At 35.2% G+C, this 17611-nt stretch overlaps 2 protein-coding genes across 2 annotated transcripts in view; one reads left to right on the forward strand and one right to left on the reverse strand.

Moving 5' to 3' along the window:
* Positions 1-17611, forward strand: part of LOC128160857 (uncharacterized) — a 198272-nt gene that overhangs the window by 115581 nt on the left and 65080 nt on the right. Inside the window, exons 13-15 of the mRNA XM_052824167.1 lie at positions 719-807; positions 2917-3025; positions 5760-5862. Coding sequence (XP_052680127.1) covers positions 719-807; positions 2917-3025; positions 5760-5862 — 301 coding nt within the window. The remainder of the gene's footprint in view (positions 1-718; positions 808-2916; positions 3026-5759; positions 5863-17611) is intronic.
* On the reverse strand, positions 14598-17527 carry LOC128159626 (uncharacterized). The gene has a single exon (XM_052822772.1). The coding sequence runs from the start codon at positions 16136-16138 to the stop codon at positions 15140-15142; it is 999 nt and encodes a 332-aa protein (XP_052678732.1). The 5' UTR covers positions 16139-17527; the 3' UTR covers positions 14598-15139.

The following is a 17611-nucleotide window of genomic DNA, read 5'->3' on the forward strand; positions in this document are numbered from 1 at the left end:
ATAAAGACACACCAAAAGAGCCCGGCTTTTAGTACTTCAGTACTTTGATTTTTTTAGAGCAGCACAAAACATAATTCATAGACTTTTTTTTATTCTAAATCTAACATTATTTGATATACAACTGTTATATAGTACAGATATTCAAATTTTTGATATTCTATATAAAAGAAAATGAAAGCCCGACACCTTTGTGACCGTTCCGGCCTTTGATTAGTTTAAGTTCTGAAAGTTGCCTCTTCAAAGTATTATCAGCCAGAACCTCATCAACATGAACCTCATTAGGAACCACATCTGCCACAACCATAAAAGCCAAAGGGTCAACTGACTGTTCAACATGCTCAACAAATCTCCAAATAAAAAAAAACTGTACAAACTTGAATAAATGTAGGTCATTTGATGCTTACAGTGATGATAAAATGCAGTGTCTCAATCTTAGCACCATAATAAAAAAAACTAATGTCGACAGAGATAATATTTTCTCTTCTTGAAATTGTATATGTACCACACCAAATGCACTAATCAACTAGTCTATCAAAATTATTTGGCGCCAATCATCCATGAAAATGTCCTTTAAGTAATTGATAACTGAGATATTGAGTTAACTGTTGTTTGAGAATGATTGAGAATATTTATTGATATCAAATCATAGTTGGTTTGCTTAAGAAATACAGGAGAAAACATAAAGAGGATGTAAATATTTGTATTTATTTTGATGTAGATTTTGCGGCCATGTGAAGGAAACTTCTACTTCCTTGATTCCATGGGATTCTCAAAAGAAAGGGCCAATAAAGTACTACATTATTGGAGGTAACGATTAAATCTAAATTTTGGAAGTTTTTTTTAAGCACTTGTATCACTAATCTACCAAACCATATCATGCTTGATTAAAAGGGATTCAAGTCTGTTAATTAAAATGAATGGCTGCATCTTCTTACAGTATACATCGTTAAAAATTGTTGGCAAGTGAGTTTTTCTGATCACAGTTTTTCCGTCGTTCCTCTGTCTGTAAACTTTTCACATTTTAAACTTCTTCTCTAAAATCGCTTATCCAATTTCAACCAAATTTGGCACAAAGCATCCTTATGGTATGGCAAATATAAATTGCAGAAATGAAAGACCTATCTTTATTCAAAGTTGAGAAAACCTCGAAACTGTAGAAAAAGGGGGTGCATTTTTAAAAATCTTCTTCTCAAGAACTACTGAGTCAAATTCAACGTAGTTTAGCATAAATTATCCTTATGGGAAGGAAAATATAAATTGCAAAAATTAAGGGCTAATTCTGTTTCAAATTTGAGTAATTTACGGAAATGATGATAAGACAGAGATATCTCAAAACCCTCTTTGAAACAAAGAAGCGGCCATTTTGAACGTATAAAAAATGGGTCAATCTGACAAAGGTGAATTTGGTTGTTGTGGAACAGTTTGCGTGCGAAAGGAATATTTGAAATGTGCAAGATACATTAATGCCGATTTTGTGAAGTTATTCCAATGCGTTGACATTTTCACCTTTGATGGTGGTTTTAGCTTGTTTTGATTTTCGTTTCATTTTCATGAATTACGGTTTGTATCTTAGGGGAACTATCGCCTGTAATTTGTCATTTTTACGTACCAATCAAATATAGACATCTGAAAGTAAGACAGCTGACTATTATTTTGGGAAAATAAGATACATTAACAGGTACGGTACTTGAACAACTAAAAACCAAATTCTAATGGTAATACGGTATGGTTTTTTCGTAATAGTTGATTACTGCAATGTGTTTTAGGCTAGTTGTAAGTATTTTCTCGTCTATTCAGTCAAAACGGAGTTTAATTGTGCTGATGGAAATACTAAGTGCGTGTACATGTAGCAGAGACATAAATAATTGTTAGCACACCTGAGGTGAAATATACAGAGAAATATCTTCTCAAAAATCAATCGGCCAAAAAAGCTGTAACTTGTGTGGAAATATCCTAAAGTAGTGTAGATTTACTTTTTTTTTTAGCTTGTCCAAACCATGATCCCCGGGGGTATGGTTGGGCCCCAATTGGGGATCAAATTTTTAGATACAAATGTATAGAGAAAAATCATTAAAATCTTCTTTTCAAAAACCAGTTAGCCAGAAAAGCTGGAACTGTGGAGGCATCTTCAGGTAGTGTAGATTCAATTTTTTCTCCAATCACGATCACTGGGAGTAAGGTCGGGCCACAATGGGGGGTCAACATTTTTACATAGGAACATATAGAGAAAAATCTTTAAAGATATTCTTCTCAGAAACCGATCAGGCAGAAAATCTGTAACTTGAGTGTAATATTCTGTGTTAGTTTCAGGGTTTTTTCTCAAGTTGAAAAATCAATAGACTTTAATTAGATATACACAAACGATTGAAACCATCTCTAGACAAACAAAGCAGCAATATCCCGTCCTATTCAACAAAGGCAATTGAGACTCCATAAAGATAAAATTAAACATACAAACTATTTACCCATGAATGCAAGTGTTAATAAGAATCTTTTAATTATTTTAAGTATTCCTTAAAATAAAGAGTAAATTTCCATGCATGCTTTTGAAAACATTACTTTGTATTAAAAGTGACTTGATGGTCCAATGGGCTGTGTGTTTGATTTACATGTAGATGGTAAATAGACAAAAAAATTAATATTGCACAATTGCCACAAGAAATGGATATATTATTTCATAAGATAATTGATTTTTATTTTGGGGCACTCGTACGTTTGGGGCTCGTGAAGCCTACTTGGGGCGCTCGTGAAACATATATTTGGGGAACTACAAAAAATTTTAGGGCACTCGTGCATGGGTGTACTGGTAAATGGTTTTGGGGCGAATTGACCAGCACTGCAATTATCTAGTTATGATTTTATGTGTTTTGATATTGAAATTAAGAGAATACTGAGAAAATTACTTTCAATTTTTAGAAATTTTTTGAGCATGAGGTGTTTGGAGAAACAAATCTCTTGGAAACTGTGCCACCAAGAATTGTCTATGCAAACAGATGGCTACAATTGTGGAGTTTTTTCAACACTGGTAAGAGATTTGTTTTCTTGTAAAGTTATTGATTCATATATTATACAACATTTTTTGCTGTAGGGAGTACAATATTTATGATGCTGGTAGTCATTCAGTCTATCACAATTCCTTTTAATCCCCTCAACAGAAGTTTAGAAACTGTATTTAATAGAACATAATGTCTAGATATGCATACCATAATCTGTGAACTTTTCCCCCAGCATTTTTTAACATGAGAAAGGGATGCGTATAATACATCCCTATAGGATTTTGATATATATTTTCCCTAGGTGAAGCCTGGGTATCATACTGGGGTATTATCTATGCTGAACACAGACAGAACCAATACCCGGCCGCTATACATCATAACATTATTTCCTTATCACATATATATTAATATTTAACTTTTAGGAAATGATTGTTATAGTGTGTAATTAAAGAAAATGTATACTTAAAGTCTAGAATCAATAAACTGTTTCAAGATGGCCTTTGAAAAATCATGATCTATTTGTCCAAAAAAGCTGAAACTTGTGTGAAACATCTTCAGGTTGGGCGATCATAATTTGATTTTTAGTTTTATGGATTTTTTTCCAAGAAAAGTCAAGTTGGAGTAAGGAAAAAAAAAGCAAAAAGCTGCTGGCCCGGGTACTCAACCCTTTGACACAATTACATCTGTAAAGTTGAAGGTCATATTTTTTTTAAAATAACTGTAAACAAAGGGTTTTATTATTATTTTAACTAATTACAAGTTACCACCTAATTGTAACATCAACACTAAAAGGAATAAACATTGGTTGCACAGCTAATATGGTTGCATCATTAGAATTTATGTTACCCCAACGCAGTAAAGATAAGACAGTCTCGAGTAATTATGCTAAGGCAGTAAAAACATCTTTAAAATAAGTTATTTATCATTTTATTGCCTTGTGGGTTAATTTAAACGATTGTGAACTCCTAATATAGGGCAACTTCACCTTCTCTTTTGGAGGAAATTCCGGCGAAGTTTCCGAATAAAAAAATAATTATTTCACCCAAGTCGCCCCCTTTGAACACAACGAAACCAATCCAACGATGTTCTGCAATACCTTGACCTTTCTCCATCATTCTGCAAGCATTTTTACATCCAGATTTAAATGTCTCAGTGATACATGGGTTTGAAATGAGCAGCTTGAAAATTTTCGATTTTTTTGTTTTTTTAAATGCAAATTTTTAGAGTCGGCGGATCCGTAAAACTAAAAATCAAATTAATGTCGCCTTGTGAAGATTCAAATTTGTTCAAATCATGAACCCTGGTGGTAGTGGGGCCTGAATGGAAAGTCAGTTGGGAAGGAATATAAAAAAATTTATAAATATTAAAAAAAGATATTTAAAAATCTTCTTCTTATAAAACCATTTGGCCAAAAAAGCTGAAACTTGTGTGCGGCAGCATACTCGGGTAGTGAAGATTCCTGTTTGTTCATATCATGATTACTTTGGGTAAGGTAGGGCCACAATGGGAAATCAATTTCCAACAAAGAAATTTATACCATACTTGCCAACTGACCCGATTTCGTCGGGTCACACCCGATTTTTCAACCCTTCACCCGATTATTTTTTATGACCCGGCGGGTCATTCTTTTCACCCGATTTTTGTCGAACAACCCGAAAATCTCCCGATTTCCGGATTTGGTTCGTAAATTACGTTGCGCGTTTGACTTCCAGTTATGAACCCAAGCTGAGCTTGGATTTACGTAACACGTAAACAATGCCGATGGCTATAACAGACACATTAAGTGTAATTATTATCGTGAGTTGTTTTGACTAAGCGAAGGTTTAAATCATTAAGTGTGATGGATTCCAATAAGAAAAGGTCTTCATCGGGGCCAGCGGAATCAAAACCAACAAAAAGAAAACGATATTTTTGTACCTATCAACATATATGGGAAAATTAATTCCCATAAGTAAATCAAAGTAATCGAGTACAAAACGAGGCTTTTGTGTTCTATATAACGCACATTTGAATATTGGATTTTGTGCCCAAAATGATCTGACTAAACATTCAAAAACGCTAAGTCATGCATGTATAGGATGCTTTTTAATACACATATTAACTCTTCCAAGTCACTTACAACTTTCATGCCATCATTTACAGAGTTCAAAAGCAAGGTTAATGTAACAGAAACTCTTTTTGCATTTTTTTAGCTGAACACAACCTACCATTTTCTGTGTCAGATCACTTTGCAAAATTCAAAATCAGCAACTGTTAGTTAAAATGCTTCTTTGCAATAAAGCATTACACAGAAGTTTTAACACATATTTCTATTGTATATACCTATGTAATGCATGGTAAATATGTCGTGAATGTCGTTACGCGCTATGACCAGATTTTTTACTTTCCAAATCTGGTCATGACCAGATTTTCACATGTTGGAGGTTGACAAGTATGTTATACTGAAATTTTTTTCAAAATCTTCTTAAAATCCATTTGGCCTGAAAAAGCTGAAACTTGTGGAAACATCCTCAGGTGGTGTAGATTCAAGTTTGTTTAAATCATGATCCCTGAGGGTTATAGGGTGTCTGTAAAATTTTTCTCAGAAACTAATTGGCCAAAAATGATTCCTTGAGAGTGGGATGGGGCCACAATTTGTGGGGGGGGGGGGATTTAATTTTTAAATAGGAATACAGTCAAACTTCCTTATCTCAAATTAGACGGAACTATACATCAAAAACTTTGAAATATCTGTGTTGAAATATATGTGTTGAAATTTTTTAGTTTGCAAGAAAATTTTTGGCTCATCAGCCCCTTACAAGTATAACTAAAGAAGAATTGAACCAAGAAAGGAGACATATTGCAGAGAAACTTTTACAATACGAAGGTAACAATTTTAACAATTCTTTGAGACAAAGTGAAGGGGGGGGGGTGTTATGCCCCAGCTGTAAAACTTCCATGGAATTCTATGGATATTCCATGAAAACCCCATGAAGAAAGTGTCCATGAAAAAAGCCTGGAGCATGTGGTCTCCTTGTCCAGGATGTATTTGACAAAATAAGGGTGGAAAACAACTGGAAAATGTCCATGGCAATATAGCTCAAAATTCCATGGACATTCCTTGGAACTACCCTCTCATCTGTCCATAGAATTACATGGCATTTCCCTTGAAGGTCTTTGAGGATGGTCCATGGAGATACACACAGTGGAAAACGGTCTGACACAGTGTATGTGAATTGGAAAATTCAAGAAAAAGCACCGTGTCGCACCGTGGGCGCCCGTGTAACTCCGTGGCCACTGTGTCACTTCGTGGATATCATTACCTGAGACAAAAATGAAAATAGCATATGTTTAAAAATAAATAAATTATGGCTAAACAAGGGTTGAAATATATACAGTCTAGACTGTCACTGTTATATGATAAACTATAGAGTCATGTACAAACTCTTGGTAAATTAAAACAAGTATTGAACTAAAACAAATATACGCATTACATAAAATAGCTCTCTATTTCCGGTATAGCTGACAATGGCAATGTGAACTAACATGGGCAAAAAAATCACTCGTGTGAAACACTTGTACGGAAGCTTATTAGAGACACGCCAGTTATGTTCTTATTCGTTCCACTCAACCGAACATAAATTATTTACAATAATAACAAAACACATGATTAGTGAAGGAAGCGCTTATTTTGCTGCATTTATTGACACGTACAAATACATATAAAGATTCTTCAAACTTCTTTCTGAAATAAAACATTTTACATAGTGCACAGTCCTTGATTTTTAAATGTCACTTAATAAGTGGGTGGGTGGGTGGGGATTGTGCAAATGCGGCAAAGAAAAGCCTTCGAATGAGTGAAAATCGTGCTTAACTTGAATACCTGTTCTACAGGTTATATGCTATAAATAGTAGCCAATGGCTACAGGTTTAAATATATAAAACCAAAACATATAACATGTGTTCTAGTACCTATGATAAATTAATTTAAGTTTTTATTTGTTCCACTCAACCGAACATAAATTATTTACAATAATAACAAAACACATGATTAGTGAAAGAAGCGCTTATTTTGCTGCATTTTCGACAATAAAGAAAGAACACAATAATGTGAAAAGTGGCAAAAACAATGTTATCTTATTAAATACCTAATTTTTTCGAAACCAATAACTTTTCTAATAAATTTTCCTGAACATAGCCATCTTTGGCTTTCTCGGATTTCCATCTACCATGTTTCTTAAACAGTCTATCAGTAATGCCGTTGCTAGCAGCAGCTGTAGTACCCCCCGATCTAAGACTATGCAAACCAAAATTACCGGATTCTAAACCTAAAGACTTTAGTGCGTCGAGCAATATTTCTCTTGCTCGAGTATACGATAATGGTTTATTACCATTTCTAAGCTTGTAAGACTTGGATTTCTTACAGTAAAGTATGGACCTGAAAACAAATTCCTCAGAAGAAGGCATGATATTTGCTTTCCGTAAATATCTCTCTAACATAGCTACAGGACATGTATCATTTGGAGTTCTTGAAATAACCACAGTGCTTCCTTCTTTGTATACATCAGTCTTGCTTCTTTCTATAAACAACGAAACATGAGAATCAAAAATACATATGTTAGATCTTTTCAAATTTATCAGTTCGAAAACACGCAAAAATTCAGCATATGCTATTAAACACATGCAGCACAATCGTATATCTTGTAAGGAATCCGATTCTTTTCCAAATTTTTTCACTAATTTTGATAACACTTCCGGTGAAATCGGCTCTTTTTTCTTCACGGTATGGCTGATTGATCTTATAGCTCCTTCTTTCACTGAATTGACAAGAGTGGAATCGCATGAATTTTTAAAGTCTCCTAGAGAATGAGCTCAACTTATAGAATATACCGCTTCTTGAATTTTAGCTACAGAATGGAATTTAGTCGACAAGTGAATAATGTATATAGCGACGTTTGTCTCTGAAGCTGGTAAAGGGCTAATCTGGGGTATAAAGGAAGAACACTACTTGCAAAAAGCGTTAAAAGCATATTTGTATTTTTTACATGTGTTTTTCGCTTTGGATTTTAAACAATACTCTGGGATTGCATTTTTCAGAGCTGATATGCGCTGATCCTCGTTATCATTTTTGGAGAGGACTTCCTTCCATCTCCCCACAGAAAAAATGTCTGAAAAACGTAAACAAAAAACACCAATCAATATGACAGAATAACGATGCAGATTTTATGAAAATATCAAGCCATGTATTTATCACATTCATGATAAAGTTGTTTTATTATAGCATTGAATCATGATTTTTTGAAGTATACACTCTCATAACTGCCGCGGTGTGTGCATACAAATTGAGTAACGCGCGTTAGCGCGTTATGAAAATTTGTATGCACACACCGCGGCAGTTATGAGAGTGTATACTTCAAAAAATCATGATTTAATGCTTATATTTACATTTTTTAACTTCTTGCCTTGTCTGCAAATGTGAATTATACCTTAAAATTCCGATCTTATCCTAAGGGTAAGTTAATATTAATGGAAGAGCCACAGTAACAGCCACAAGCGTGCACTTTGATTTTCGCTTGTGACGTTGCAGTTTACAGCGTTCAACGTTTGTGACGTCATAATAAAACTCGTCAATTTGACCTTTGACTACTTGTTGCATTTAGAGGCATTTGAAGATCACAGAATTTAATGGAAAAACACAGTAGAATGTAAATATACCTTTTTAAAACATATAAATAAGTATCATATACACTTAATATCATGCATTAGCTATATACCAAAGTCATATCCACTGGTTACACCACGCTGTGTACCAGGACTTACTCAATTCCACTGGCTACACCATACTATGTATCAGGACTTACTCATATCCACTGGCTACACCATGCTATGTACCAGAACTTACTCAATTCCACTGGCTATACCAAGCTATGTACCAGGACTTATTCAACTCCACTGGCTTTACCATGCTATATAGCAGGACTTACTCATTTCCACTGGCTACACCATGCTATGTACCAGGACTTTCTCAACTCCACTGGCTACACCATGCTATATAGCAGGACTTACTCATTTCCACTGGCTACACCATGCTATGTACCAGGACTTGCTCGTTTCCACTGGCTACACCATGCTATGTAGCAGGACTTACTCATTTACACTGGCTACACCATGCTATGTACCAGGACTTGCTCATTTCCACTGGCTACACCATGCTATATAGCAGGACTTACTCATTTCCACTGGCTACACCATGCTATGTACCAGGACTTGCTCATTTCCACTGGCTACACCATGCTATGTACCAGAACTTACTCATTTCCACTTGCTTTACCATGCTATATAGCAGGACTTACTCTTTTCCACTGGCTACACCATGCTATGTACCAGGACTTACTCAACTCCACTGGCTTCACCATGCTATATAGCAGAACTTACTCATTTCCACTGGCTACACCATGCTATGTACCAGGACTTACTCAACTCCACTGGCTACACCATACTATGTACCAGGACTTACTCAACTCCACTGGCTACACCATGCTATATAGCAGGACTTACTCATTTCCACTGGCTACACCATGCTATATAGCAGGACTTACTCATTTCCACTGGCTACACCATGCTATATAGCAGAACTTACTCATTTCCACTGGCTACACCATGCTATATAGCAGGTCTTACTCATTTCCACTGGCTACACCATGCTATGTACCAGGACTTACTCAACTCCACTGGCTATACCATGCTATATAGCAGGACTTACTCATTTCCACTGCACCAGGACACCAGGACGTAACTTCAAATTTTTTTATTTTTTACATAAAGTATCATTCACCCCGATCAATTAATAGTCAAAATGTATGTATCAAGACTTGAATGTAAAACAAAGTAAAAAGATATTATATGTTAAAAAACATCAACTTTTTTATTTCAACAACAATACATCAACATTTACCAGCATCTAATCTTACGGCCAACACGGGAGTACAAAAATTGTTAGATCTAAATATAGAGTTTTTTGTTCAATCCTTGTTGAAAAATATTTTGGGGGTTTTTAAATTCGATTGCTTCTTGTACATAACCACGATAGCCTAGATTTTTCCCAAAAATAAAAGTCCAAAAAGGTGAAGAACTCCACTTTGGAACAATAAGAGTACCCTTGGCCTTACAGCTCACAAGATATTTGATAGTCTTAATTATCAGAATAACAGGTGGCACAAGCCAGTTATTTTCATCACTCGAATTCTGACAAAAACAATCGACATTTTCTGAACCTGGATTCCAAAACAAGGAATTAAATCTTTCCAACTTTTTATTATATGAATTTGCAAGGCGATCTATTGTATGTGGACCCCACAATTCATCCATGAATCGGAAAAATTCCTTTGTCACAACCCAATCTTCATAGTCTATGATATTGCTTATATAATCAGCTTTGATATTTTCTTGTCTTGGAATCCATTGAATATCAATATTAATACCTTTCTGAATACAAGCAGAGAAAATATTCATGGCTAACTCTTGAAATTCCAATTTCATACTCCCACATTGCACTATTTTTACACATGCTTGATTATCTGTGATTCACTTAATAGTCTTTGATGCAAATCTGTCTTGAAAACATTTCACAGTTTGTTCAATGGCTCTTAATTCACGCCACGTAGAACTTTTCTTAGCCTCATGCTCTTTCCACATTAAATGAAAAACCTCTTGATTTACATCAATAGTATAAGACCCTGCTGCTACATTACTTGCATCAGAATAAACAACAATATCTTTCTCAAAAACACTACCGTATTTTCCGGGGCATACGCCGATGTGGGGCATAAGCCGAATTGCTCATTTTTAGACAAAATTCAGAAAAAATCCTTAGACTGGCCGATTTGGGGGATTGGCCGAATTTCAATCGAAGATTACTATAGTGAAAGTATGACCGCTGATTAAGAAAGCCATTGCCGGTATAAACACTCTCAGGAATATCAATATAGAAAGTAAAAAGAGTAATTATAATTATTTAATTAGCTTAAACGAATATATTTTTAGCAATTTTAAAAAATAGAACAATCTGGCTCAACCACGTCTGTGTTTTGTGGATGATTGATCTCTTCCGTATTTGTCGGTATAGTTCACATAATATAATTTTATTGCAACACCTACCCCTATGAACTTGTATAATATACTATGTATACTATGTTTCTAAACATTTTGTATTTCATTGATAACAGCTACATTTAATTTTCATTTGATCAAGTTATACTTTGAAAGCTATACGTAAAATACTGGGTATGGCGTCCATTATCATTCAAATAGAGTTATCTCCCGTAATCGTTAATAATGAGAAATGGAAATACCCTGAAAAATATTTAAATTATTTTTTTTTCTTTAAATTACTTAAGAAGTGACTTGTCGTTTTGCAAGAAAGTTGTATTCCTAACAAACACAGTTAATGCAACAAAGTGTAACGGTTGGTCTGAGGCATACACTACGCTATCATTTATTGTGCCCGCAGGCTGTGTCTAAGACACGGGTTTCACACCTTTGTATACACACGACACCAGAATACCGTTATTTCAACTAACAGGAGATTAATTGTACCGAATAAAGTATTTGATTTATTCTACACCCAAGACCACTGATTCCTACAAACGCTGCCATGAAAGAATCACAAAAATCAAGATGATGCAATTTATTACCATGAATCAACGAGCATAGTACTGAATGCACTGATTTCAGCTTCACCTTATTGCCGGTTGATTTGAATTTTGATATACGGTGTCCAATCTTTTGATGTCATTCTTAAATATCTATTCTTAATTTCACTTTTTCACTTTAAACCCAAACTGCACACATTCATAATACCGGGGATTGCAATATTCGTTATATCACAGTCTTCCGTAATATTACTTTCTACACGGTTTCGTTTTCTTTTTTTAGTATGCGACAATAGTTTCCTCGTTTCATACACGAGCGATTTCGGATAAGTTCATATAATGAAACATGGATATGGAAAAAAAACATTCTTTTGATTTTGGATTGTAAAGAAAATATAGCGTATATTTTATTGAATCGCAATGAAAATATCGCGTATATTTTATTATTTATTATGTTACATATTAACGAAAATTATCAACGAGACAACTATCGAACAATAGTTTAAATGGATGAAAAAAAAAACAACCTCTCATAATAAATGATGGATAAAAGCAGTGGATTTGGGATTTTACTGTCTGATTTTTTAACTTTGGGACTACGATAAGCCGATATAGGGGATAGGCCGAATCTCGCGCATCGGTGAAAAAAAATACCGGCGTATGCCCCGAAAAATACGGTACATAGTTTCTTTTTGTTAGATACAAAAATATTCAAAAGCCAAAAGTTCACCTCTTTCAATACGTGTTCCATTTTTTCTGCATTGAGAACACTATCCCAAGACGACCTTGACACTATTTTCATATAACAATAGCGTGTCATAATTCTACAAACATTCCCGAAGACGGGAGAGAGCGAAATAATTTTACCTGTCACCTTAGCAAGTTGTCTCGCCGTAACTTTAGGCATTAATTTTAACAAACACTCTAATGAAGACTTTAAGTCATCAATACGCCTTTCTGGAATACACAATGTAAAGTCGATTGAATTCCAAACTACAGTACAGCTCACGAGTATCCCGACACCCAACGTGTAAAAAACACGGTGGAAAACGCCCTGTGTCGCACCGTGCACACGGTGTGACACCGTGTATGTGTATTGGAAAATTAAAAAAAAAGCACCGTGTCGCACGGTGGCCGCCTGTGTAACTCTGTGGCCACTGTGTTACTCCGTGGATATCGTTACCTGAGACGTTGATAGAAATAGCGTATGTTTAGAAATAAAGAAATTATGGCTAAACAAGGGTTGAAACATATATACCCTTTTCATATTTAAAAAATAGAATGTCGACTTAAGTTGCACAGACCCATAAAATTGTCGAGGCTGTCAACGTGAAGTTAATTTTTTGTGATCTGAAAACTCGACGTAAATGGGTACCTTTTAATTCATTTGTTCTTAAATAATTTGAAATAAATTCACCAAAAATATTTAATAATCAATTAATATATAATCAAAATTCAAATCAATTTAATTCATCTTGTTTTTTTCTAAACACACGTGATGTTGTAACTGACGATCCTATTGAAATGTCGGGAGCTTAAACGTATCATTTCTGTTATCTGTAAACACTTTCAGATTTATTAATTAATTTACAGCCTTACTTTAAACCAATTAAAAATGAGAAATGAAAACATTTCATATCATGTTTTTCTAAAAACATGTGCTGTTGATGTGCTGTAGTAAATAACTACCCCATATTACCGGTGACTCGAATAATTTGGACTTCAGCTATTTATGTAGCAATAAATAAACAAAAAATCACTTTTATATTATAGATTATAGATAAATACATGTACAAACTCTTGTTAAATTATATTCAAGCATTGTACGTGTATTAAAAAATATACCCGAATTTCATAAAATAACTTTCAACTTTATTTCCGTATAGCTCGTAATGGTCTCGTGATTTCACATGAAAAAATCACTCGTGCGATGTACGGAAGCTGATCAGATACACAGCATTGTCTTTCATCTTGGGTTCTATATACAACAGCTGTTATTGTCTGTCTTGTTAGGTGTCATTGGAATTTACAACTAACTGTGTGTATATTTGGACGTCTGAACAGGTGTACTCGAGATGCCGTTATTCACACCTTTCCGCGAACACCTGTTTGGTAACTCATCACAACCCATCGTGTGTATGGTCTGAATATATCTTACTTCTACTTTGTTAGTTCAATGATTTTTCCTAATCTCTAACAAACAAAAAAATTGTCTGTAGATATGTACACAAACAACTACACGTAAGACTATCGGCGCGTGGATCCGGGGAACAATTTAGCAACTCTATAAATGCGGGAATTTCACAAAGTATTAACTTGCGATAAGAAATTATTTACCGGGTACACATACATGTATGTACAAAAAAACCTGATTGATTAAAAAGATGAATGAGATAAATAAATACCGGTAACTTTTTGCAAGCATTTAGAATAAACACAACTTTATTGATGTGAAATAGCGTCGAAATTTTAACGAAAAAATCTTATTACTTTGTGAACTTTACAAACTTTTAGTCATTGTGTTGAAATCGTTATTAAAACCATGGATCTAAAATAAATGAATTAAGTTCATACAAATAGAACTCTTATAATTCTAAAATGATTGCACAAAAGTACAGAGAGAGAGAGAGAGAGAGAGATTTATTTTACAATGTAATATTCCAACCCTCATGCATGCAGTATAAGAATGAAGAAACTAAACATTTCAAACACTGAATACTTCATTGTTAAACATTTTTCTATTTTGCGGACTTTAAAAAAACCAATAGAACGGCATTTTCCCCATATCATGGAAGGAGCACGTGGTCTATATATCTCGCGGGCTGATTTGATTGACAGGGATAGCACGTGGACCCTGACTGCATATATTCTATCGCAATTTTAGGGATAAGGGTTCAATATAATGGAAACTATAAATCTAACTTATTACACTAAAATACAAGTTTATACATATATCAAGAGCAAATCAAAGTATGTTGAACAATTTATTAAACCTACACATGAAAATACTTTACAATTATTAAACACCAACAAAAGCACAACAAATAAATCTACTGACAAAGCATAGATTAAAAATCACACAAAATACAACATATTTGGCCTTCTCGGGGGCTACTCACATATAAAACTGAAAAACTCCTGGGTTGACACCATCAGGAAATTATTAGCTGTAACTTAAGAAACCCGGGTTGACACCGTCGGGTAAATAATGGTTCCCGGGTTGACACCATCGGGATTTAAAGAGTATTTCCCGGGTTGACACCATCGGGATTTAAGGAATGGTTCCCGGGTTGACACCATCGGGATTTAAGGGATGGAACCTGGGTTGACACCATCAGGTTTAAATGCAGGGACCCGGGTTGACACCAGCGGGTAGATATAACTAATTACATAATGCATAGAAATTTATCTGAATTGGGGGTAACCAGGCCAAAACGAATAAACATCATATTGTAGTGGATACCAATAATTGATGTGAGTGAGTGCCCCCAAGAAGATAAAATTTACAGTAATTTACAGTGAGCACATTTTTGTTTGTGCAGACTTGATGGTATTTTGATTGATTCTAATGTACCTTGTATAACAGTCTGAATTCCAGCGACCTAATGACTGAATTAAGTGATCTTGAATACCAACTGCAGCAGCAGAAGTGGCTGCACCAATTCTGAAGGAATGCCCAGAATATCTTGTCTCATCAAAACCTAATCTACAGAGGATTTGTTTCACATGAAATAAGAAAAATTGCCTTGACATTGGGTAACCTTTGTCATCAATAAATAAAGCAGCATGATCTTGAGTGTGACAAAGGTTCAAGCGTCTATCGAGATACCTTTTCATAGTTTTTACTGGATTTAAGTAAGAATTCTCAAAAATTTTAATGTCAATGCCATGTCGAAAGGGATCTGTTTTTGATGAATTTAACCTCAAGATATAAAAAGACTCGTCCTCTGAAAATGTGACATCTTGTATAGTTAAAAAATCTTTCTGCTTGTGAAAATTTGTTGTAAATTCTCCACATCTTAGGAAACCAAAAAAGGCCATTTTACAGATACAGTCAAACATAAGATCTAACATTGGTGAAAAAATACCTTTGTTCAGACAATCACACATTTGAGACAAAATTGAAAAGGTGATCGGTAATCTCTTTGATCTAAGGTTGCATTGTTGCTTTTTGACACCACGCAAGACACAATGAAGCCTCTCAAAATCTTTAAACATAAGACATTGGCCATCTTTCAGGTAGAAAAAACGTACACCAGCAAGATAAGTTTTGATTGTTTCATACCTCAATTTTAACATAAGTTGACAATGGGATACGAAATACACAAGGATATCTTCATTTATGACAGGTAATTTATCAAAGGCTGAGCACATTCGAGACATCAATATAAACCTTAAAAAACAGTCTAGTCCTGCTCTGTATGTAGCTGCAGTGCTGGACTCAATGGAGGCATCGATTAAATGTTCGGCATGGTTCTTCAGATCGCGATGAGGCTCGAATATGCTGGGCATGGCTTCGGTACAGGGTCGGCTTGTGGGGCCAGATGTCGGAAGCGGTCCATCTGAAATCGAGACAAGGCATCAGCAATACAGTTCTTGACACCACTTATATGTTGAGCAAGGATAATAAAATTGTTTTTTGCTGAACATAGAGTTAGTTTCCGCATAAACTTCATAATTAAGGGTATTTTCGAACGCCCTTTGTTAATGATGTGAACTGTCGCTTCATTGTCACAGTTGAATACAATTCTTAAACCAGACCACTGTGCCCCCCAGAGCACCGATGCGACGACGATTGGATAGAGTTCGAATAAAGCCATTGACAGGGATTGGTCTTCTGAGGTCAGTTCTTTCGGAAAATAACCTTGAAACCACTGATTTTTAAAAAATCCTCCAAAAGCCGTATCTGTGGCGTCTGTGAACAGATGTAGATCGGTGGCATCTGTGGTAGCATTGTCCAAGAAAAACGATCTTCCGTTCCATCCTTCCAGGAATTTGGACCGCATGTGCAGGTCAAGTCTACACTCCGAATTCAAGGCAACGTAATGGTGTAATTCCCGAGCTTTGGTGGAAAGCGAAATAAGATAGGACACAAATGATCTGCCAGGAAGGACCACACGACTGGCAAAATTAAGATGGCCGAGAAGACTGAGTATTTCACGTTTCGTGCAGGATTTCCTTGTAGAAAACTGCTGTACCAGTTGAGATATTCTAACCAATTTTTCTTCTGGTAACCTCGCCTCCATCCTGTTGGTATCCAAGATAATTCCCAGGTATTCTAGTTCTGTAGATGGTCCCATTGTTTTCTTATCTGATAATGGGATACCAAGTTTAGCAAAAACATGGTGAACCAAGGCCATAGTTCGTGTTGCTTCAAAGTCTGGTGAATCAATTGTTAAGAAATCATCCAGTAAATGAAGAATGTTTGAAATTCCATAATTTTCCCGCAAAATCCAACACAACACAGATGATAGGTAGTCAAATATTTTTGGGCTTGAACGGCTACCGAAGACTAGTCTAGTGAAAAAATAATATTTGTTGTTGTTTTTAATCCCATGATATGGCCACAATGCAGGGTGAATTGGAATAAGTTTAAAAGCGTCCATGATATCAGCTTTACATAGCCAGCTTCCTTTACCCAAAGATTGGATTATTCGCACTGCATGATCTATAGTCACATATTGTAATGAAAAATCCTCTTTGTTAATGAGTTCGTTTAGGCTTGGATGATCCTGGTTATTGTGTGGAGCTGACATATCCACTATCAAACGCTTCTTTTTAGAGTATTTACTTTGTGCTAGTCCTAAGGGGTTGATGCGGTAAATTTCAAAAGGTATCTCCTCAAACGGTCCAATGAGATAACCCTTATTAAGTTCATCGTCTATTAACTGAGTAATTGTGTCTGGATCTTGCCTTGCCGATAAAAGATTTTTACATTCTAAAGGTATGGTGGGTAGGGAGTTAATTTCTGTGTGGAATCCTTCT

The sequence above is a fragment of the Crassostrea angulata genome, chromosome 8 (genome assembly GCF_025612915.1).
Source record: "Crassostrea angulata isolate pt1a10 chromosome 8, ASM2561291v2, whole genome shotgun sequence".
NCBI lineage: Eukaryota > Metazoa > Mollusca > Bivalvia > Ostreida > Ostreidae > Magallana > Magallana angulata.